Source organism: Idiotropiscis lumnitzeri, chromosome 17 (genome assembly GCF_059441095.1).
Source record: "Idiotropiscis lumnitzeri isolate Australia: NSW breed Sydney's pygmy pipehorse chromosome 17, RoL_Ilum_1.0, whole genome shotgun sequence".
NCBI classification, from domain to species: Eukaryota; Metazoa; Chordata; class Actinopteri; order Syngnathiformes; family Syngnathidae; genus Idiotropiscis; species Idiotropiscis lumnitzeri.
Genome location: NC_142407.1, coordinates 14820578 through 14845155, shown reverse-complemented (window position 1 = coordinate 14845155; position 24578 = coordinate 14820578). Strand labels below are relative to the sequence as shown.

Here is a 24578-nt window from a genome sequence, read left to right as displayed (position 1 = left end):
TAAAAACAAAACCATATTTTAATAGTCATGGATTAGACATTCAAAATTATTCTTGCTAAAAAATAAACACACTTTTCACACTTTCAAATCCTTTAATAATGAAGTCAAACCAATCCAAAAAAAATGCAGTTTGCAGGTATATGCTGTCAGCAGGGGGGCGTGTTCAGGCACTTGAAAAATGGAACCCTGAGGGACTCCACATGCAATTAAGCCTCATTATTCACATTCTAATGATCATGGCACAATAATTGGATACATGTTATTTTCTAAACGGTTTTGTGGGTGTTCAGAGTGTTGGCATGACAATAAGTTAATAAACAACCAGAAGAGGAGTTAACAACAAAAAAAGTACAGGCGATGGCACACAGTTAACGTTTACAGTATATGTACGGCAGCAAAAAAGCATAGTGTGACGACAATATACATTTTTCAACATTTACAATTGCACACTATAGAAAAAAAATGTTCTTATTTTCCGCAATAAACGTCCTATTGATAGAAAAAAGTCATTGTTCGGTCCCCAGATATATATTTTTTCATTCATTACATTATTTTATGTGCAGTTGCCTTGAGATCTCCGTGACCTGACCTTATCACGATTTTCTTGCTTTGACTTGAATTGAAGATCGGCATGCACGTTGTTTATTGCCACTCCCATCTGATCCAATAAAAAAATTAGCAAAACAAACAAAAGAATTAACTGTTTATTTAAAATTGAGAAACTCTTCTTTGTGTCTGTCTGTAATGTACTGCCCCCTGGTGGCCAACTTGTGCACACCAGGAATGGCATTTCTATTCATTTGAATAAGGAAATATGATTTAAATCAAACTTGTATCTCAAGGAATCATTGTACTTAATGTATTATTATGACTGTAGTGGACTTGGCCTGCCCGCAAACAGTAAAACTCCACTCACATTACAGATGCATTGAAGAAAAGGAAGAAAAAAAACCCTCACACCACAATTTTTTTCCTTCCGTTTGTGTTTTTTTAACCCAACAAATCATTAAAAAAAAAAAAAAAATATATATATATATATATATATATTTTTTTTTTTTTTTGTGTAGGTAATGGATGTCACTTGAATGGGTGACTTGAGTAAACGCAGCCGGGTAAACGGAAAAAAAAAAAGTAGCAGAAGAAAAAGGAAAAGTGCTGTTCTTCTCCCTCCTGCCGTCTTTTTTGTTTACACTTGCGAAGGCGGAGCTGGCATGCTTGCATATGGAGCCGGTTAGCCGGAGGTTAGAGTTCAGCCAAACAACACGCCGACATTCCACCGGCGCTCCCCGTGACACACGCCTGTGATGCATCGGCGCTTACAAAGAGGAAAAAGTGACGTTCCCTAAGTCCCGAAAACAAATGCAAGCTATGATGGAGCGTTACACCGAGATTTCTGCAGAGTTCCCTGCGTCCGCCTCACACGATCTCCACCTTGGAGTTGGGGTAGACTGCCACCACGTCGTAGCCCTCCGGGGGCTGCACGCGGGCCTTGGCGTGCGTCTCGCAGTACAGGTTGTCCTCGATGAAGAAGTAGCCTCGCTGCTTCAGGTTGGTGCCGCAGTCGTCGCAGATGAAGCACTCGGGGTGGTACAGCTTGTCGCGGGCCTTCACGATGGTGCCCCTGGAGAGAAAACGCGGCGTTCAAAAACATGTTCAGTGTGCACACTTGTGCAAAAACAATTTCTCACTTTACTTCTCCTTTTAGAAAACAAATGTGCCTGCCAACTGCCTGTTTTCATTCAAATTTGGTCAACCAAAATAGTGTGCCACCATCTAGTGGTAGCCGGTGGAATTACACCCAAAATAAACTAAAGGCCAAAAAAATTGTTCGAGAAACATACAGACGCACATGCGTGTGTGTGCATGCGTGTGTTCCTTTGTTAATGACTAATGCATGGCCATAACATCACTGCTTGCTTTTACAAGCAGGAGGGTGGGGTAACCACCTTTTGTATTTGTGCGTGCCTGTGTGTGCGTGTGTTCACAATTTCATTGGTGAATAAGACCTAACTTCCTGGGTCGTTTTGCCTGTTGGTGCACGTCAAGCTCACTGAGTAACACTCTTTGTTTCAGACATTTTCCACAAAGTACCTACTAAGGAAAAAAAAGTGTTTGCATAAAATCAAAATCGCACTTAAAACAAAGTTTAAAAATAAACAGCTCTTCCAGGTTAAACGCAAAAGCATTAAAAAGTTTACTTAAGTAATTCTTGTGTGTACCTCTAGAGGGAGCCTGTGCACATTCACAGCATGCACGCATTTATTTCCTTTGGCTTTTTTGTGCCATGACATGAAGGTGAGAAAAAGACCCGATCGTGGGTCTTTTCTGGATTTTTAATTCTTCAGAAAGCGCTAGCGTCTTTCCTAGTAGGCAAAGGTGACAATGCCGAGTGCTCACACGGCAAGGACGAGAATACTTACACGATGCCGTTGGCACAACGCGTACACTGCGGGAGCTTCTGGAGGCCTGACACGCCGCTGGAGAGGGGGCTTCCCAGCTTGGGGACGGGCGATCTCACCGGGGACTTTAGGCTTCTCATCCTCTCAGTCGGGGACACGCCTATATAAAAAAAAAAATTAAATAAAATAAAAATTGAAACGGTGCCATCGCAGGCAATAAAAATGTTTACCAACATATTGAATTTTTAAAATTTATGTCATTAAAATATTATATACTGCAAACTAGATTTTTTTAAACATTTGTTTCATTTAATATTTTTATTATAAGTAATGAAATAGAATATAGTAAAATAAAAAAAACACACAAAATATATTTAATATTTTTTTTTTTATTTCATATACTGTATATATTTAAGCTTTTGTTTACATTTATTTTATAAAATAATTGGTTGATTTGGCTAATGTAAATAATGCAAGGAGAAATGTTTTGTGGGATGACCGCATGCCCAGTATAATAAATCCGTCCATTTTAAAAATCCAACCCATTCTGGTGTTTGGTGTTTCCATTGGCATCCAAAGCACTCGCACGCCACGTGAAGCGGACCATCAATCAGCGCTAATGTCTGCCAGCGAGCGCAGCGGCACGCGAGCGGCGCTGCTTTCACTTCTGTCTCGAGCAAGTCTGCATCCAAATGAGCGGGAGTCATCTACGCTCGCATTATCGCGGGGGAGGCAAGTTTTGTCTTCAGCGCTGATGCCGCTTTCATAAGTCTGCAATGTCCAAACCACGGAAACCCCCTTTTGTGGGATTCTTGCTCACATCAAGTGCTGCAATGGCGGGGAGATGGCGTCAAACAGCTACAGTGGATATAAAAAGTCTACACACCCCTTATGGAATGCCAACTTCTTGTAATGTAAAAGAATGAGGCCAAGATAAGTCATGAAATCCTTTTCAAGAGGGGGGGGGGGGGCAAAAATAACCAATCGAGATAATGTGGTTACTTACATAAGTCTACACACCCTCATGACTGCAGAAGGGGCTCTGATCACAATGAACCAATCAGACTCAAACTCATGTTAAATGGGAGTCAGAACATGCCTGGCACCAAAAAATACTCAAATTAACCCCAAAAATAAAGTTCAGATGTTTTAGTAGGCTTTTCCGGACATTTTTTGGCTTTCTAGCAGAAGCCTGAAGATTTTGTGCAAACACTAACTGCTATTTGGAACGAGGCCTAATTCCCTAAATGGACAACAAACCCGTTTTTAAAATTTTTTTTTTTTTTAAGCAAACCCATCCCAACAAACTGGAGACACCATCTCCAGGAGTGTGTGGAATTCCAGTAAACGGGCGGTAAAAAGCCCCTCAAAGACAAATCCTTCTCTCAGTGGGGGCTCAACTTGTCCGTCAACATGACAGACTTCATCCTCCGCCCAGACAGCCACCGTGTGCTTTTATCTCGTAAAAGACACGAATGCGCTCTCCCTAATCATGTGAACGTCATTACAGTGGGCTGGTCTGAAACTAATTAAATTTGGTGTGTGCAAAAATGCAGAGTTATGCCTCCCGAGAAGCCATCAATTACAACTCGACAAGTGGAAATTCGAATGGTTTAGATGTGACATTTTTCTCACTTTATTATCCGAAATGTTTGCTTCCCCCTCCTCATGCGAGCTATTTAAAGAGCCTTCATCTTCCTCCCACCCACCGTCCTCCTCCTCCTCCATGTTTTCCCTCTCTTTCGCCGCGACCGTCTATAAAAGGAAAAGTATGTCAGGGAGACCAACGAGCCAAGCGGGGATTTAGAATGTCGTTATGTGACTAATGCTCCGACACGCAAACGGGTTCTTGACCAGGTGCTGGGTCTTTTAATTTATTTATTTAATTTTTTTATGAGCTTGCTCCATTTCCAGTAAATTGCACTTTCTATATTTGTTTCTCATTGTAACGTTATTATTATTTTAAATTATTTACCCCGAATACATGAACATGGGAAAAGGGTCCGTGTTGTCTGCAAAAAGTGCTTACCTCCGTTCTCGGCTTCCAGGATGCCCTGCAGGTACTTGAAGGAGCCGGACTGCTTTGGCTCCGAGGAGGGCTCCTCGTAGTCCGTCAGCATCTTGTAGACGTGCGACTGCATGTCCACGCCGTTGCGGCTCTGGACGGGGGAGGGTGCGGGAGGCTCGGGGCTAGGAAAGATAATTATATTCAAATGTGTCAGATGTATTTTTGAAAAAAAAAAAAAATCTTTGCAGGTAATATCACCTGTGTGGGGCGCTCAGGTTGAGACCTCCCATTTTGCCGTGTAGGGATCGGTCCCCGTTGCTGCCGTTGGCGGCGTACAGCGGAGCCGGGTTGTTGTACTGAGCGTGCCCGGTACCGTTGCCGTACGCGTAGCCGTGGGCGTTGTTGGTCTTGGAATGGCCGTTGAGCGAGTGGTTGGTCGGCTGCTGCTGATGCTGCATGGGAAGCAGCGAAGTGGGCGGGGGCCGAGGTTCGGGGGTGTACGACGACTTGCGGCTGCTGTTGGCGTAGCCGCTGGTGATGGGCCGGAAGTTCTGTGGAGAAAGAAATTCTTTTTCAGGATGCATTTTGCTTCTCGTGTAAAATAGGATGGGTCGTAGAAAATATTGCGTTACCGATGTCGTGACCAAATCCAGGAAGCAGGAAGGCCGCGACATTTGCGTTATAATATATGACAAAATAACAGCGCCCTCACATGGACAAAATAATGTCCTTTATTCGGATTCCACTAAAACGACATGAATCAATTCCATGTAGTGTCTTTTAAAGGCACTTTAAGATCGTAGCGTAACGTTTGTCCGTCATGCTTCATTTTGAGGAACAATTCTTAAAGAGAAGAGAAAAACTCATTTTTCAGTGGGACAATCAGGTGTCCCAATACTTTTGTACTGGTTGCTTCTCCAGATGGGTCATGTCAACAGATGCTAAAAGCTGGAATTCATCCTGTCTTGACACTTGCTGGGACCACACACACACACACACACACATAATCAGACCTTTTCTGGAAGCTTCCTCTCCTCCGCCGCAGCAAGTTTAGATCTTGGAGAGAAAAAAAAAAAGAAAAAGACGACCCTGTTATCGCCTGGTCCGCTCCAGACGGACGCTTTGAACGATAAAGACGAGCCAAAGCAACTCAAAGACCTCCTCAAACATTGGCTCCAAAACCAAACGTGACCCAATCGAGCCTCGGGAATCGCATTGAAACTCAATTTGGTTTCTGTGGTTCTGAAACTCCGACGTGTCCAGTCTCCGTTTGTGTAAACGTGCTCTAGAATCTCGCAGCCCGGTTTGATGTGTTCCAAAGGCAAAGGCGGATTTATTCCAGGTCTACCGTCACATCTGGTCTCGGTGTGAACGGTTTCAACTTGGAGGTGGGGGTCAACCAGGGCACAATTTTCCACTTGACCAGGCAGAGTCCACAATTTTGGGGAAGGAATGAGAAGTCGGTTTGAAGATTATCCGTGCTGTCTCTTTTTCAGTCTGGAATTTTTGACCTCTTTCCTGAGTTGCCGTGCGAAACGTACCAACAATGGAGTCCAAAGCCCACCTGGCTTTTGGACCTCACATCAGAGCTTTAACAGACCCGGAATGACTCCTGTGCGGACGCCATTCCGCAATTCACTGGCAAGCAAAAGCCGCTTTTTTGGGGTTTCTGTTCTCTGTGAAAAATAGCACAACAAAAGAGGGAGATTCCTCCTTCTTGTGAGGTCGAATCACAGAAGGAAATACCGGAATTGCAGGATATGGGATATCAAGTGTAACACACACACACACACACACACACACACACACACACATTGCCACTGTCTGACAACGACTTCAAACATCACACCAGATCTAGAGAGTACAAAAACGTCAGATCTGTAGGAAAGAGGTTAGTAAGTGTACCTCATTGACTGAAGTTCCAAAAGACAGCGAAAGGGAGGAAGGGGGAGTCACCTTAATTGAAATCATGTGTCTCGAGACCCCTGCCAGGCTCTGCCACTGATTGGCCGGAAACCTAAACATTCACACACACGGTAACACCACCGCCGCCGCCTCGTTCTCCCGCGAGGTTTAATCCCTGAGGACCCTCAAAATGAAGCCCCTTCTCATGGTGCTCTGCACCGCTAAGCAAACACAAACCAGCCCTTCAGGGGAGGAGAGACAGACGGGCTGGAGAGGAGGTGACAGACAGATGGGCGGCGGGGCGGGAGGCCAGGGAAAACAAAACCAGTCGAGGTGCTGGAACCTCCACAAACTACAAAGTCAGGGTGAAAATTAGGACAACCCCAACAAAAAAAAAAAGCGATTCCGGCTATAATGCTTGAAAATACATGAAACAATCTAACTCTGCTGTATACAACGGAGCTTCCCCCCTGCCGAGAGCACCCTGACCCCATCAAGAGAAACCGTAGACTGATTGGGACACTTTGGAGGGAGGATTTAAGCGGATGAAGAGTGAACACAAACAAGCAAATAAAGCGGGTCGCAGGTGTTGAGCTCTTTCAAAAAGACTTTTCGGCTACGCTTCGGCGGATTCGCTGGCAGGGGATTAAGCAACGGTGGTCCCTCTAAATACATTTTGGCAACACGCAAGAATCTTAAAAAGTGATTCCGGATTGCGAGAAGCCAGTCAGCTGGAACGGCTGAAACGTTGATTTTGGAGTTATTATTTATTTATTTTACAATTCCTGGAATCCAACAAACCTTGTTCCGTTCATAAAACACATTTGAGCAGAACATCCACTGAAGGCCACTAGAAAAATGGAAGGAAAGAAGAACATGAACAAGGTTTATTCATTTAATTTTTTCGGCGGGCCGGATTAAGACGTTCAACGGGCCACATGTGGCCCCCGGGCCGTAGTTTGCCTGCTTGAGAGTAAATCGTATTTCAAACCCTCATTGAAGTTTTATTATATAATGATGTTTCCTGCGTTTGACAACTTTTGCTCCACAGAAAAATCTGCAAGGCTGCAGTAGATGAACTGCGATCAAGCAAGGGAACACGATGTATTTGAAAATGCGTCGGGCCAAAAAACACGCGGGTCACTGAAGACCTTCGGCCAAACTGATGGTCAAAAAAAAATCCAGCAAGGAATTCATCTGTCAGCTCCCGGCGAGGCTGGATGAGCGCCACGCTGCAGCTTCCGAACTGCCACGCAACGCATTTCCGACGTTCGGTGCCAGGAATTACCGTCTAGCGTCGACCAACAGGCTACCCCTAAAAACTTCCAGCCAAGTGGAGGTTTGGAAATGTCAGTTCAAACAGCGGAAAACTTTTTTTATTCCCCGAGAACAGAAGCGGACGCTTGAATCTTAAATTGCTGACGAGAAAATTGAGGGGGAAAAGACTTTCCCAGCGAAAATGCTCTCTCGTAGGAAAATAAGTGGGCGGATGGACATGATGTTATTTTAATTCCGTCGCTATTAAAAAATTGACTGCTTGGTGACGTCAAACCTGATTGAGTCATTTTGTTGTTATGGGAATATGTGCTCTCAAAGAAATTTAAAAAAATATTCGCTTTAAAGGAAAATTACAAATCAGTGAGTTTTTTTTTTTTTTAATAAATAAATAAACCACATTCACACAATGTAACCTCGCTTGACCTCGAGCAGTCCCGACCTAGCCAAGCCTAAATGGATAATTCCCGTTGAACAGCAATGGTAGACAAAAAAATATCGTGAAGGACTACTTGTCTCACAAATTTTTCCACAGCTTCATCTGTCAGTCAACAACTTTCTCCGCTACCCGTTTACTTTCTTAAATGTTTTAAAAGTCAACATTTGCTTGTTCCATTGCTACATTTTAACAACTTGCAATTGTTTGCCCTCGGCCTTCCTGCCTTTAATGTTTATTAAGGCCCTAAAAAGTCAGCGAGGCGAAGATTGCGCCGCCGCCAGGGGGGCTTGCTTTTGAAGTAGCGCTGATGAATGACAGCGACGCCATTTTTGTTTCCAGACGAGCTTTGCCTCGGGCTGCAGGCGTGTCAGCATGTGCCTTTGGTTTTGTGTAGTAGAAGCCGCGCTTCGACGAAGCTTCCATGTGGATGATGATGACACAAAAGCAGACGCTTGCCAACAGTCGTTCTTAGCGTGTGCTGTCATCTCCATCCAGTAATTAGCTCGGCGTGAGTCACCAAAATAAATAACATGCTCTCCAATATGAAGGCGCTACATATGCATGTCAGTTAATGTTCCAATACGCAATAGCACATTGATTATTTATTATAATTAAGCGTGTGAGACGACGACATCGTGATTTTGTGGGATGTTCGACATCCAAAAGTGTGCTGGATTTTGCGAACCACCAGCTTGTTGTAAAAAGTACTTAAATGCGCTGTTAGCTAGATAGCTACACCTGACTAAAGCATAAGCTAGCATTAGCTCCACTACTACGCTCGAAGACATCTTCAGTCCTCAGTGTCTCAAAAATGTTGCTTGTTGGAAAAAAAAAAAAACTTTTGAAAGAACATTTGAGTCGGTTTCTGACTTGTTTTGAGCTAGCAAACCTACATTTTTTATTATAAAGATGTGTATGGCAGCTAGCCATTTGGCTAATGTTAGCAATCCACATCCACGCCTCTGTCTGGATTTAGTTTTTTTTGGACTGTTCCTGATTTGGTCAGCGACTTTCAAGTTTTGAGGAACGTTAGCCATCCAAATGTGTGTAAATTAGCGATGGTGATGAAATCTAAAATTTCCGACATAACTGCCATGACAGTGGCTTTCACGTTTTAAGGTACAAGACTGATTTTTGACGTGTAGACCATGATATGTAGACTCGAGTTGACCTTGACCTAAGTTTCAACGTCTAGCTGGTTCAAAGCAAAATCCCTCTGAGGCATGACTGCGAAAGACAAAACATTTCAGCCCACTCGACCGCAATGACAGAAGACAAAATGACTCCCCGAACTGAGAACAATACTTTTCTGGAAGGACGTCAAGCGTCTATTGATGAGGTGGCGGATAATAAATGATACTTCAGCGCTTTGTGTGGTTGCCACCGGTCTCCCCAAGGACAAGAGACTTGAAAAAAGACGCTTCTCACAGTGTCTTCATTGTCTCTCTCAAAGCCTCCTTCCATATGTACGCATTTAGGTGCTAATACACCTCCATCCCTTCCCAAATGTGTCAGAACCAACGGAACCACCCCCCTCAAAAAAAAAAAAAATGCATCTGTAATAGGCTTCATTGTGCTGAAGTATCCTGGCAGCTGGTATGATCGGAGAACAATCGTCTTTTTCAACACCAAATGTGTTTGTTCCTTTTTAATACGCTACCCCGGGACACGCTATTCCTGGAGCGAGGCTTGACGGTTTCTATGGATGTTGTTTATGATCAACAGAGACAGTCTCACTTAATTTACAGCCCCAGATGGCAAGTTGCGGTCTGCAGCAAATGATCATCATGGCCATCAAAAGTCCAGGATCAGATTTTAATGGATTCGAAACTCGAGATCAAAGTCGCGCACTGTGAAATCCAAGCAATAAAATTTTTTTTTTTAAAAAGCGATTCCCATGGTGATTTTTTTTCTGAACTCGAAATGAGCAAACTAAAACAAGACGATAAAAGCACATCTTAGCAATAAAGATAAACGGATCATTAATAATTGCTGTTCAAAAGTATTAATGGGAAAAATGGAGCGGCAAGTTTTGCTAGTGCATGTAGACTTGTGAAAATGGATGGACTTCAGTCCCCCCCCCCCCAAAAAAAAATTACTCAGTTGCATGCCGTGGAAAGTTACAAAAACTTTACCTTATAATGTTTTGATGATATTTTATATCACGAGAGTACCAAGTCCAGACAGGCATCCAAGTTCTGTTGTACAGTTTTTCAATTCAGGGTTTTACGTGTCAAAATTCACTCAAGGCATCCAAGTCGTGAAATGCATCGGGCATAAACCTCCCAAAAGTGTTTTGTGTCATGAAAACTGGCGACTACCTGCGAGTCGGATTCCATGTAAGGGCTCGTCTTGCCATCTTCGCTAACCGCCGGTGACCACACTCGTTCTCCCGATCCCGGCCTGAAAAACAATACCAGTGAGAGAGTCCTGATGAGGTTCGTGTTCGGTCGAGATGAGGAATGGAAACGATTCATCGAAAATCGATTTAAACGGCTCAAAATATAAATTGATGTAAAAACTTAAAGAATCGATATGGAAATTTTGATCACAAAACAATTTGGAACAATAACAGTCAAATTTATTGTACATTTATTTATTTTCATGTTCAGTTCTGGCGCTAACAAAACACGGATAAGACAAAAATTGTTAAAAAGACAAAATGACTCATGAATCATTTTCAATTTTTATTTCTAAAAGGTTACTCAATGTAACAAGGACAAAATGCAGATGTTAAAATAAAACAGAAAAATAACAAAACAAATCAAAATCGGGAACGGAAAATAGAACCAAATCGGGGCTTGAGTGAATCGAAACATCCCTCGTCGAGATGAACATTTTATTCCACAATCGTCGAATCGGTCACAGACCAGAAAGTTTGAGCCATTGTGACCCCAAAACACCCTGAAACGAAACCTCTGTGGACGCAATGAACCAGAGCCAATCCTGATCTAGTCATTTAATAGAATGACCATTTCCTAAAATTGAAAAATTCTGTCGCGCTGCAGATTTTTGCAGGAACAGAGAACCGATCCCGCCACAGGCCAAAGTTGATACATTAGATAAAGTTGTCAGCACGCCATAACTCCACAGTATGAGCAATACAACGTTTTTTGGGCTTCTACAGTAGGGGGGGTGGGGTGATAACTTATGACATATATCTGTAGGTTGCTTGTAATTGACTCCAGTTGTGTTGATTTACAAGAAAGAACATGACTCAGTGACTGGCAGCTGTGACGAGATCCATCATTAAAATATGCCGCCGAATATTTACGCCGATAATTTACGCCTTCCCTTTTGAAAGGCAGGAAAAGCCACGCTTTGGTGAGGTTTAAGCTAATAAAACCTCGTGAGTCATGGCCACAAGCTCGGGTTTCATTTAGCGACCCGTGACAAAACGACTTGTCGCGTCGGCGGTCTCTCCGTTGCAGCGGCGTTGGTTGTCAAGGGAGGTTGAGTTCGAGACGCGAACGGGACCGAGGACGCAAATTCGCGAGGACACAAGTTTGAGAGCCTCTCGTCCACCGAGGCTTCGGTCAACGTGATAGATTAATCAGTTCAGGGAACGCGTCAGATATGGAACGCCGGCGTCAAGAGCGCTCTTACGGGTCGTTGGACGCTTTCGTCCGCGTATTTTCACAGTGTTTGGTATCGATGGCGACCGCACAAACAAGAGCCGTTTGTACTCCGGCAGAGGGAGACACTTGAAATTGACATTTGGGCGAGTATAAAGGATGACAGTATTCATCTCCACAATAATATGAATGGGAAGGAATTGTGGAAAATGGGAGTCAACCCATTTTGGGATTTGTAGACTGAACCCGGTTCTTTTCCGAAATCTGCATGTTGTACTTGACATTTTTATGGAGATTTTATAAATTATCTGAACAAGCCTTCAAATGTTTCTGGAGTAATTTACTCTGACAACAAAATTTATTTTCAGGAGGTTGCCGCATTTCACATTACCGTTAAAAATAAACGATTTGATTTTAGAAAAAAACTTTTGGTCATTTCCACTAACAACCCACGCTTGTCTCTCAGTCGAGATCTATCCCTGCAACATACTTCGTTGATATCAATTACTACTTTCCTATTTACCACATCTTATGTTAGGGTTCACAGAAAAAAAAAATCAAAATTTTGGACTGGTCAAGCGCAACTCGGCAGGAGATTAAATTCATTTCACATACAACACAAATCTTTAATATGTTGAGGTTTTTTTTTTTCCCCCCAAAGTGAAAACATTTCAAAGCGAATTCAACAATAAGTTACAACCAGGCGGACGGACGACTTTTCGGAAGATTACAAAGATGAACGGCACGGTCCTTCTGACTATCAAGACGGCGGCTCGTATTCATCATCCATTCTTTAAATCTTGCCGTGTCTGACCCGAGGATTAAAGTCGTCTCAGCACTGAAGCCCTTCCAAGGAAGTTTAAAAGCTTGATTTATCGAGCAGTAACTGCTATCTTTGAGGCTGATGGAAACAAAAGAGACTTTGCATCAAAAATCCAGCTGCGGGCTGCCAGGAGCCATCCTGTTATTTCTACCTCCTTTTGCTCCTTTCAGTCTGATGGCTCCAACAGATTTGTTGAGTCTGGAGAATGGGGGGGGGGGGGGGCATCGCAACCTGGTCTCCAGCCATGAGCTCCTCATATGTTTAGCTTGTATACATCACCAACAATCAAGACATAAAAGGACACAGACAAGAACAAGTTTGAAAGGAGCATCACAGATTCCCAGGATGAGTTTCCCCGTCTTGCTCGTGGTCATATTTTCCACCCCTTGACCAGGTTTCATTTCCTGATGGTCCCTTTTTTTTTTTTTATACGGCAGCAGTCGGTTAAGTTTACTTTGGCTTCTCGAGATAGGCCGCGCTCCATGCCGAGGATGAGACGCACGGCTCGGAACCAATCATCCCCAAATTGAGATGCGTCTTCTCGTGGAATATTTTCCTGTCAGCTCAAATCCTCCTCCAGCAAAAAAAAAAAAATTAAAATAAATAAATAATAGTTGGGTTGCCCGAAGGTTCGCCCACAAATCAAGTATGAAATTAAACAAGTAAATATTTAGATATCATGTCAAAGCCTAAAGGTAAGCAGAGCTGCAATGTTAGCAGCGATCGTTTTGTGTCAAGGTGGAAAAAAATGTTCATCCTTTAGTCGATAAGAGAGAACAAGCACTTTGAGACTATGGGATACAACTTGTAAAAACTTGAAGGCCGTTGAAATCCGAACTAATTAAAAACCTAACTACACACTCTTAAATCTCACAGCAATTAAAAAGTTGCTTAATCCTTCATTGTGGGCAACACGAACAAGTGTTTTTAATCTTTATGGTAAATTGAAATCTAGTTAAATTAGCGAGTGGTGGAGGAGCAAACATGTCCTGTTCTGGAGGCAGTCTCAAAGTCACCACTTTTTTGGAATCTAGGTCTCCTTTAATAGTTGGGTCCTGGTAGGATAAGAGTACCTGAGAGTGGGTAACTAAGGCCTGGTCCTGCATCATGAAGAAGACAACAAGGAACGATGAATTGCGGCTCTGTAGATTCGCCGGTCCACAAAAGACAGCCTGAGAAGCGGGGAGGGGATGAAGTGAGTTTCTTTGGGCCTTTTGTCCCCACTGGAGTCTTGTGTTCCTTTGGTCCGGTGCAGCCTTGTGCGTAATTCCTCAGCGATGAGTCACAGGTCAGCTCTCCCCAGCGCCAGGGAAACCCGGACTCTCTGTCTTTTCTCTGCCCGCTGTCTGTAATTCATAAGCTCTGGAAATTAATGTTCCAGCGAAAAAACATCTTGAGCAATCTACTTCATCAGGTCTGGAGAAGGATTACGCCAAAATGATTTGACAGCTTTACGCAGAACATGGTGAAGGGTTGGGCGACGGTCCAGGGAGGCAGAACCAGCAGATCCAGGAATTTCTTTTCTCCTTCCTTCATTTCTCACGGAATAATGCATCAATCCGAGCTCTTCTTGCCTCGGCTGGTGGTCCGCGCTTTATTCGACCGTCCCTCTCGTTGCATTGACATATTCCACCTGTTCTGCTGCAGTCTCAACTTAATCCTGCCATGTTTCTTTAATGTAAGTGAAATTGAAGCACAGCGGGGGGGCGGGTGTCCTTTTATGAACAAGACATACTTTCAGTCCGGGCTTTCAGCACATCCATCAGCGGGGGGACTCCATCCCAACGGCCTGGCACTCGTCCCAACCACCATCTGCCTCTTGGGCCTTCGCAACCACACGGCTTTCTCCAGTAAGCCCCCGAGAGAAGAGGAGCTGGAGGAAACATGGGGAGGGAAAGATGAGAATCTAAAAAGAAGAAGGAGTGGTTTGGTGGTTGAGAAGGGCAACAGTTACTCGGGGGGGGTTGCTGAGGGAAACAAGGGGTCAGACAGTCCACCGATGGAAACTATCTTCAGAGTGGAAGCGTTTTTACTCATACAGATATGGACTCTAGATGTCAAATGGGGCATTAGTATGAGACCTTAGCACAGGTGGAAGACGGGTAAAGGGTCTCCGAAAAGGAAAGAGTAGCTTTAAAGCCTTTGATCCCACCTTCAGGGACTGATGTGACCTGGATGACTTAGAATCCAGAGATAAGTGGAATTGAGGAGGAGGTATTTGTGGTGAAAGTTGGTCACCAGTGATCGGGTTCAAGGTTCAAGGCCCGACAGATGCTGTAAAAGTGATGTTTGAGGGTAGTAAAGTTCAGGTCATGGGGGGCGGTCATGATTTGTGAGTTTAAGTGGTCGGTTCAGTTGGTAAGGGAGTGGAGGATGTTCCCCGGTGGAGCTTTTCCTGATCGACAGCTGTAGGAGGCCAGTTTAGTGAGTAAGGTTGGTCTATCGTAATTGAGTCCCAAGGTTCAAGCCCAACTTGATAATTCTCCAATAAGGCCCCTGCACACCAATCCGACGTCGGCCGTCATGACCGAGTCGGTACGTCGGACCGGAAAATGACAGAAGAACAAGAACAAACCGCAAAAGCCGACGAAGACCCCAAGTACTCCGAAATTTTTGCACATACGTGGGAAGTGGTACTTCCAGGATGCCTCTTGGATGCCCTTTTGGATTACTACAACTTTTGGAAGACCTCCAAGCAAGACATTATAGCAAACAAAAAAATAATAAGTGTGGACTTTTGAGCACCACCTTCCACGATCCAAGGGGGCACCCTTCTCTGAAAAATGCGGCCTGTGACTGTAATGGATGCGGAATCATCCAAAGAAACATTCTTGCATTACACAGAAGACCTCAGATCCAAGAAGTGCACTGTAATTTGGTTCCCAGGCAGACGTGCAGACTCATATATTTGTCCATCGGCAGCACCGGCAAATTACAGGTCTCCCGTTTCTCCCGCTTTGACGAGGAGTATTTTATGGCGTAGGCTTTGAAAGGAGGGGCTAAGAAATGTTGTCCTCCGTTGGGATTATGTTCCCGTGAGTCAGCACAAGGAGGTTAATGGCTGCAATTATTAAATATTTCATGTGGCAGAAGACCAAGACTTTCAAAATGTAAGCCGACACTGACGCTCTTTGCTTCCTCCTTTACTTTTTCTTCATGACAGAACCCTTCAGTGGTCGTCGCTTCGATGTTTGAGTGAATTTCCAGTGACGTGTGCATTTGCGATTCACTGCTCCTCTTCTTGGCTTTTCATAACCTCCTCGCTGGGCTGCCATATCTCTTTCCCGCAGTCGGCCAGCAACAACTGCATCCCTTCTTATTTTCCCTCCTTGGCCAGGATTCTGGATCAGAGTGGCTGCAACACGTGGTTTGGGGGGAATACTCGAGGGAATCTTTTTTCTTTTCTTTACAGAGTCTTCCATAAGCAACTCATTGCAGAATCCCGTCCTTTCCACTTCGACGGCAGCTCGTTTCACCTCGGTGCCAAATATCCCACAGTTGCACGCCTCGCCTGCCCGCCTGTCCGGAGGCGGGGAAACTCGCACTGTAATTATTCAAGCAATACACAGCCGCAAGGTCGCATACCAACGACCTGCCTGGTTTCACCTCTGCCGAAGCTAGTCACTATCTCGACAGGCCCTCTTCAGGGTTTCGGTGAGACGAACGAACAAAACTTGAGCTATCAATACAATCTAAAATCCAAGTAAATGGATGGTTTTACAGGTTTTCCCCATCTTAACTTTGTATTTCTTCCACTTGATCAGTGGTGAACTACTACTCTGCGATTTGCGCTCACTCTAGTAGACATTCATTTCAAATGACATAGTTCCATCATTCGCAAATCTCTCACCGTAATATTGCAACCTAATGGAATAAACTTGTCGTCCCTAATGCGCCATTTTTGTTTTACTGCGCTGAGTCACAAGTTCTCTCGGTCCGGTATGAAAACACTTCTTGACGTCCAAAGCGGAATGAAAAGCCACACTTTGGCGGCGTTATCTTAAGTGCGGGAAAAAGTTGCAGCAGCAGCAGCACAGAATCTGAACCTTTGCCGTGAGCGAGCGCCGCTACCCGAAATAAAATCCCGATGTGGACAAACCACCGCTTCATGCTCAGCTGCTTGGACGGAAGAGGGTGTTGGATGCATTCGAGTACAATGGGAAGAAAAGTTCTGGATTTAGAGCTTTGACGTAAGAGTGCGAAAGAGCGAGTGAGAGAGAGCGAGAGAGAGGAGAGAGAGAGCGTGAGAGAGAAGAGTGAGAGAGAGTCCTCGTCGTCTGCCAGTTGGCAGTTTTCACTTGCAAATGAGTCAGAAACGGCAGTTTTACTTCAAGTGGCAAATTTTCTCAGCCTCTGCATTCAACTCTTTCTGAGTAAACACGCAAAACTTTGGTACGGTGAATTGGCGATTCAAAATTCCCCACTCGTGGTAAAAGTGTCCATTCGGTATTTAGGTAGAAGTACGGACACAGTGGATCATCTAATGATCAAGGATGGAGATGGATCACGACTGTCCGTCCGAGAATCGGGTGCAGTATGCACTACCTGCTGATGATCAGTGTGAGCTGCTGAGTGCAGTTTTTGATCCGGTTCTGGGCCTCCATGTGGGTCATGTGCTCGGTGGCGTCGCCGTTGATGGCCAGGATGGTGTCGCCCGGGCACAGGTCTCCCTGAGCTGCCTTGCTGCCGCCCGTTACCTGGAGACAACAGGCACGTTAGGTGGGTCGAAAAATGTGTTGAGGACAAACGCAGCAAAAGATCAACTGGTGCCCTGAGGACGGTGCGGTAATGTCTGTTTTACTTTTTAACAAATCAACTCAAAGGAGTTGTTCTAGAACTTGGGTCTCTTTGTGATCCGTCACGCCACTGTGATGGCGGGCGTGATGGCTTGGATCACTGCACGGATGGGCATTTGAAGAAAGAAATGTCTTGTTGACTGATGAGAAGGGTATGAAAGCGATTAACACAACCAGCTCGGGCAAACCCACTTCATTCACGTTCCACCAGACTGTAATGTGGTTACAATAAACACAAAGCGGTTCACCAGTATTTACTCTATCCCTGGTTTCGCTTTCTACAGCTTCCCGTTTAGGTAGCAAGCTCATTCCACTCCTTTGAAGGTTGCTGCTATATTGCGAAATCCATTACATCTTCAGGGCATTAAACTCGAATAACAACACCAACCAACCTCGACACGTGACAACAACCAAACGATTAATCGATTGATCACGCTGCGCCATAGTCTGGTTCGGTGGTTAACCTCAAAACGTTGGAGGCGGGTTCAGTTTCCCTCAGCTGGTGTCATTTTGAGAGACTTTTCTGAGCGTTTCAGCCTGGTGACCGAGTTGTCTTTGGTCGGAAATTAGATGCCGCCGAGACGCATCCGATTCCAGCGCTTTCCAACGGTAAATTACTACCCGCGTCCCCAAATTGGCCACTAAGCCGAGGAGTTGATATGATGTTGCAGTTAATGAGTGCCTTGTTTGTAAAGTAGTGACAATTTATCATCTCCGTGTCGTCTGTGTGTTGTCGCCATGACGATTAGGAAATACACTTTCACACAGCCTTAATAGTACCTTGTCGGGGTTGAACTGACTAGTCAACTAAATGACTAGTCGACTACTGTGAAATAATGATTACAGCTGAGTTGATTAATTTCCAATCACGTTTCTGCATTTACAACAACACGGATGCCTCACGGAAATCGACAGGGGGTCGGTCTACTCTGCAACTAGTCTACCATTCCGTGTCCGTACCTTTCAATCAAAGACTTGGCTCAACCTCACCCCGTTCCGCAACAGCACCTTTTCTATTGCTTCGGTTCCTCCTCTGATATAACCTCAGCACTCCAAAATTTGTGGATCAACTCAGACCCTCATTCCATATCTGTGCCTTTCACACGGGTGCCTTCCCGTCTTGGTTACACCACTAAAACAAACTCTGAAGCTGTTAAATTTGGGGGCTGACTCCTACTCACCCCAATACTTTTCATACACCTCAGTTCCACGTGCACGCAGTCTGGCTTAACGTCTTTGTCTCCGCTCGGCGAAACTGCATGTAAATTTGAGTAAATTGCTCCCAAAACCGTCGTGATGGGTTACAATTTGATCCCTGCAGCGACCCCCTTATGCGCCGAGCCGTTAAGTGTTTTAAAAGCTAAAGAGCTGAGGTTCACGCGCCATGAAGTGCTAATAACTGAGTCGTGTGGTTCGCTAGTGGAATTTCTAATTTACGGCCTCTGACTGCAACGCATTTCCCCCGCTCCCCCCCCCCCCCCATCTATTTTTCCCCGTGACTCAGTTCCAGTAAACTGAGAGGTCATTGTGGGAAGTAAGCGTGTGTAAAAACAAACACGACACCTCAACACTACAACACTATGCGCTTTTATTGGAGAAGAAGTAGAACCAGTCGGGTCTTGCATGAGCCGACAATCTCCCGACAAGAGGTCACCGTTTACCCACGCCATTTAACCACCATCACCTCCAGTGCTTTGTTTTGTTTGTGTGTAACGTCATTGTGAGGCAGGCAGACATTCTGTGAGGTAAACTTTCACAATCTGATGATTTCTAATACAACAAATCCAGTGCATTGTACTTTTCCTTTTTTTTTTTTTTTATAATAAGAGAGCAAGCATGAAGATACTTTGAAAGGAACTAATCTCTGACAGCTTTCAAAAGTGAGAATCCTGTATTAGATTGTCGAGGTGTACCTAATGACGTGTCCCCCAGACGGACAGGACCACCCAGTTAGGTTTGGATTATTATAACATTGACGCTGTCATGATTTGTGTTTTTTGTGGTATGGGTTGGATTTGGTTTGTCATGCTCGTTTTCCATTTTTCCACCTGTTCTTGTCAGCTCTGTGCCTTGTGTCTACTCATCACCTCCCGCCTGCCACTCGTGTCGCGTCAGTTTGCTTGGATTTAGTTCCCTGGTTTCTTTCGCTCTGTCTGTTTGTTGTTATTGCATTTCATCAAGTTTTCATTTTACTTTTTATACTTTTTTTTTTTTTTTTTTGCATAATCCCAATAAAGTTGTCTCTGAAAATAAAATCATAGAAGAATAGGATGGTTTATTTCAACATTCTTGGAACTTTGAAATTAAGGGTCACCCATTTGGCGAGCACACCTGCTGCCAACTGGGGCTCATTAGGACAAATTCTCTAGTAGGAGCTCAAAGTCAACACTTAAAACCACCTTGGCCGACTTCCTGTTCAAGATAGAGTATGGGACATTTTTTGGTTGCATGAGAGACATTTTATGTCAATTGGTCAAACTAGTGGGGTGTCACTAGTTTTCCGTTTGGGGCCCCTAAAATTCATACTTTTTCACCCATATACACAAGATTGCAAGAATTTGGGAGTTTTGGGTCATTTTGAGGTCCCCCTAAAAGGCGGTTTTACAAGCTGCCACAGGGGGCGCCAACATTGTTCCTTTGGTGAGTCCCACACAGAGGCCACTAATTGCTAAGAGGGACAGCGTTTGATATATAAAGGCATCAATATTATCCAAAAAGGAAAGTGACGCATGTCTATTCATCATATTCATCATCTCTAATTAGCAAATTACGTGCAAAAATGCTCCATCACCACAATGACATCATTCAGCGAGCAAAGTATCAAGCAGGTCTAATCTGAGCTGTAAAATGACAGATTGTCCAGGGAGCAAAGTTCCTTTTTGTTGACATCACGTTGCTACAAACAAACTTTGCGTTGTCAAGCGTTTCCTTTCTAAATTTGAAGCACCCGACCGACATCCTTATTAAAGCCCGCAAATCCGTTCTCCCTCTTTCTTGTTTTGCGAATTCCTTTTCTCGAACCTCACCCTTTGTCTTTATGTTATGTATTCCGACGTCACAATGCATGATGAGAGCTCCACGCCAGAAGGCTGCCCTGGAGTTCACCGATCAAAGCGCTAATCTTCTCTGCGCAAAAGTGTGACAGCAAAGTGCCAAGCAAAACCAAAGTCCATTAAGATTGTGAATGACAAGTGTGAGAATTCGAGTCTATCGTGAACAACATTGACTTGTGGTCTTATTGAACCTGTGCAACTTTGGGGGATTGACATTGTCTTTTTTTAACCGGCGCAACTTTAGGGAAAGTTTGCAGTCGTTCATAAATCTACAGGACTGCCGTAAATCCCATGAAGGTTGCGCACGTTAAAAAAAGACTACGGTAAAACGACCCCAAATGATGCAAGTTCAGCTATTTGCCCGCCATAAATCACCCAATATCTTCCCATCTTAAAAATGACAACTTCTGCAAATCCCCCCCCCCCCCATAGTTGTGCAAGGTAAAATCCGACAAATAAATTGCTGAAGCAGAAACGTCCTTGCATTGTTCTCCAGGAAATTTCTTTTGCTAAGCTGGAAGAGGAGACAGTTTTGATTGTAACCTTGAAAGATCAAAAAGCGTAGGATTAAGTGGTCGTGTCAGCGAAATGACCAGAGCGGCTTTGGGTCACATGTCCTTGTCCTTTCCTCAGGAATGTGGTAGGCAGAGGTCAAAGGTAGAAGGACGTGGAGTTCAAGAGCTCTTGTCGTGCTAATCATTCGCTCATATTCATCCACCCATTTTCCCGGCCGCTTCGAGCTTTGTAAAATCATTCCATGACATGACAGTTGAGGAAGACGGGAAAAAAGTTGCTTATGACCTCACAGTGCCTTTTCACGGCGAAAGCAATTGTCAGTAGCATAACTTCTCTCCTCACTTGTGATTGAAAGACGTGAACATTTTGCAAAATAAGGTCACCAAGCACACTGACGGAGCTCTGTGACATCATTATTTGGGGCTGAGGTGTTTGTGCGCTCGCGTCCGCCCCAGTAACAGACCGCTGCCGTATTTGACACGTCTTTGCAAAATGCCTCGTCGGTCACATCAGTGACAAAAAAAAAAGGATGTTTCCCGTATACCTCTTGTTTGCCACGGTCTCGGTTTAGCACTTCTCACAGGTTTAGGCCGAAACATTTTGAAGGCAAAATCTACGCGCAGATGCACCAGCTGCACGCTTGTCTCATTTTACGGGACGAACATCTCGGAGTTCCGCTCGGTTAAATTAGCCTCGGAAATGCAGCTTTTCTTTTATTGCCGTCTCGTAAATTCCAACCGCGCCACGATAATAGAAGCTGTGGTGCGTTGACGTTTGTAAACAAATTGCGTGAATACCAGAGGTAAATCACGTGAGCTAGTTATAAAGAAGTCGCACGTCCGAAGCGTCAAGATAAAGGAAGACCAAAGTTATTGGACGGGTAACCAAGTAAACTCAGGATTCTTTGTGTCTGCGGTCCAATGAGGCGTCGAGTGCCCGGGCGTGATTTGACTGCTCTGGGGAGTGGGGTGGTTTTTGGGGTGAGAGGGGTGTGATAAATCTCCAAAGCACCCAGGCCCTGTAGTTAGAGGTTTTGGTTTTAAGGGGAGGGGGTCTTGAGTGGAACACCTGGAATCCTTCAGCAGCACCAATGAGCGCTGATGAAAAACAAATGTCAGCGCACCCCCAACACCCTCGTCTCCACCTCCTCCCAAAATCTGTGCCTTTTCGACAAGCCCCGCAGCGAGCGGCAGCGCCATGTGTTTATCCTGGCCGGGATGAAGTGAGCAGCTACTGGCGGAACCGCTGCCAAGCACGCTGACGCCTGACCCATATCCCGACCCGCCGACGGGGTTCGGGAAAGTTCGCAGAGGTTCCGCACCACAATGCGTGGATTACATTTGTTTTCACAATGGCTTAGATGCTGACTAAAAATAATAATTCAATGCGGAAAGATGCGAGCATCAAGCTGAAAAGCGTTGTAGACCTTGCCTGACAGAAATTCTAAGAACATATCCAAGTGTCTGAAATGAGAGCAATCTGATTGGATGATTGATTGGACATCATCATTACTTTATCTTTGATCTGTTGTTCTTTGGAGAGCAACCAACAGCCAACCAGTGGCGAGCTGATTGGACAATTAAAAGGTCTTGTGGTGATGATGGGGTATCATTGTCTTTTTGTGTTCTGTAAGATTTTTTTTATGTAACCATGAAAAGAAAAAAAAAAGAAAATGACTAATTACAAAATTAATTCAACTTATTAAGTATACTAATGAACTAAAAAATATTAAAGAAAAAAATATAGTTTTTGACTATTTTGTAATCACGAAAATAAAATCGATTGATTCATCATGAATAATCATCCCAGCCTAATATTTTGTTATTAACAAATCGTTGAGTCACAACATTTAACACAATTGATAATTAATTGCGTCACAAATTTGTAGCCGGGAAAGAAAACCAGCTCACCATCTGGCAGCTGGCACGCCAAGTTAAGCACTTTTAATAAGATTAATTAATTAAAAAAATAGGTTAAAATGTCTGACTTGTTCCTTCTTTGTCGCGAAATATTAAAGCGAATTCCTGGCCCAATTGATTGCATCCCGAAGGCTGAAATGAAGTCAAATGAAACGAAACGTACCCTGGAGATGGTCAGCGGCGTGCTGAAGTCGCGTCCCCCGACCAGGCGAAAGCCCCACGGGGAGGGTCCCTGCAGTGTCACGCTGTAGGACATGCCGGTGCCGGGTGCCGGTGGGCCTGGAGACTTTGACGACGCGAAAATATCCACGAAGTGAAAGAAGCTCGAAAGTGCTGCTGCTAAACGTGAGGCGACGCGTCCCCGCCTGACAAAAATTCTCCCGTGGTCTTGAATCAAGTTTAAATAACAAGAGCCGCCCGTGACGCGCGTGACGCGGGCCGAGCAGCCCGCCCTCGCCCGGGAGGGAGGCCCCCACTCCGGGGAGGGAGGCTCCGACGCTCTCGGCTTACGTACGCACTTCGTACAACGAGGCCATTCCAGTCTTTCGCTTACCGTTACATTCGGTACTCTGCACCTAACACTACTGTAGTAGTAGTAGACTAGTAGTATACTGTACTCCTAGTACAAATGAAATTACCACTGGTACTAGTACTGCTACAACAGTAGTAATAGTAATAGTAGTATTAGTAGTAGTATTGCGTTCGACTATTACCGATGTCGGTACTAGACGTGGTCGGGGTCCTTCGGTGATCTGGGCGCCTGATTGTGACGTCACGCTTTAAACACGTACTTCAATATATTTAATTGCCATTACCTATTTTCACATTTTGATTGGCAAAATAAAATTATAAAACTGTATTTCCGTCACATTGCCTCAGCTGCTCGTACGTCACTTCCGTCGTGGTTCACTCGATCTACAAGATTGTATGAATAATATATATATATATATATATATATATATATATATATATATATATATATTACATTTGAAAAATCCCAGGCGTCCCAGGCCCCCAACAATATGCTGACCTCATTTGATGATGTAGGCCAGGTACCTAATTAAGTGGCCCGTGCATGTATATTATTTAGAATTTCTCAGTTTTAGGATTCTCTTATCGTTTGAGTCGGCTCGCGAGTGAGTCACTGAGTCTCTTAGTTTGCAGAGTTATGATGTCAGACATTCCGTGGCGTCTGTTTCAGACAACCGCCGGATCGTCTCGAGGCCTGAGTCAACCTGCGGCAGCCTCTGACGAGTTGCATCACCACCACGCAACACATCACTATTGTGATAACATCTCAGCTGTCTGTGTGATAGGATACAATATTACATCGCAGTGAAACTTTAGGTTCATAAAAATAATAATAATTTGGTTTACACAGAAAATCTTCAAAGAAATATTGCCTGAGTTTACACTTAGCTCTAGATTGTACCGAAACTACATTTATACGCCGTACAAACAAGGTAAATCATTTCCGCGTCTGTAACCGATCAATTCTATTTCCATTCATTTCAATGGGAAACGTTGCCTTGGTGCGCAAATTGCCACACACTGAGCTAGAATGGCAAACATATTTGGCTAAATATTTATGCTAAAAAGAAGCACATTTTATTTGGCATTGATGTCCCATTCATTCTTAGAAATGACTTTTGATGGAAAAAAAATGGATCGTAACTGAGAGGGATGGCAGTTTTCATACTAAGTCTCGCCGTGTGGTAAGTGTCAACCACAGAACCGCCTCTGCTCACTTTGCATTTTTTTTTTTTTTTAAATCCGTCGAAATAAAGCAATTCTTTAACTGATTTGACAGTGACGCATGACGACAAACGCAACCACCACTCACAACTTGGCAGTTTCCGGCCTCCACGTT

General features: G+C 44.2%; 1 protein-coding gene across 1 annotated transcript; it reads right to left on the bottom strand.

Annotated features, from left to right (window-relative positions):
* Window positions 1-72: 72 nt before the first annotated feature.
* pdlim4 (PDZ and LIM domain 4) lies at window positions 73-23290 on the bottom strand. Its single transcript, XM_088279272.1, has 7 exons — window positions 22872-23290; window positions 16970-17121; window positions 10348-10429; window positions 4666-4958; window positions 4429-4589; window positions 2421-2559; window positions 73-1621 (listed from the first exon to the last, which is right to left on the bottom strand). Exons 1-7 carry the CDS (start codon window positions 22962-22964, stop codon window positions 1417-1419), a joined length of 1125 nt encoding a protein of 374 aa, XP_088135398.1. The 5' UTR covers window positions 22965-23290; the 3' UTR covers window positions 73-1416.
* Between the last annotated feature and the right edge of the window lie 1288 nt (window positions 23291-24578).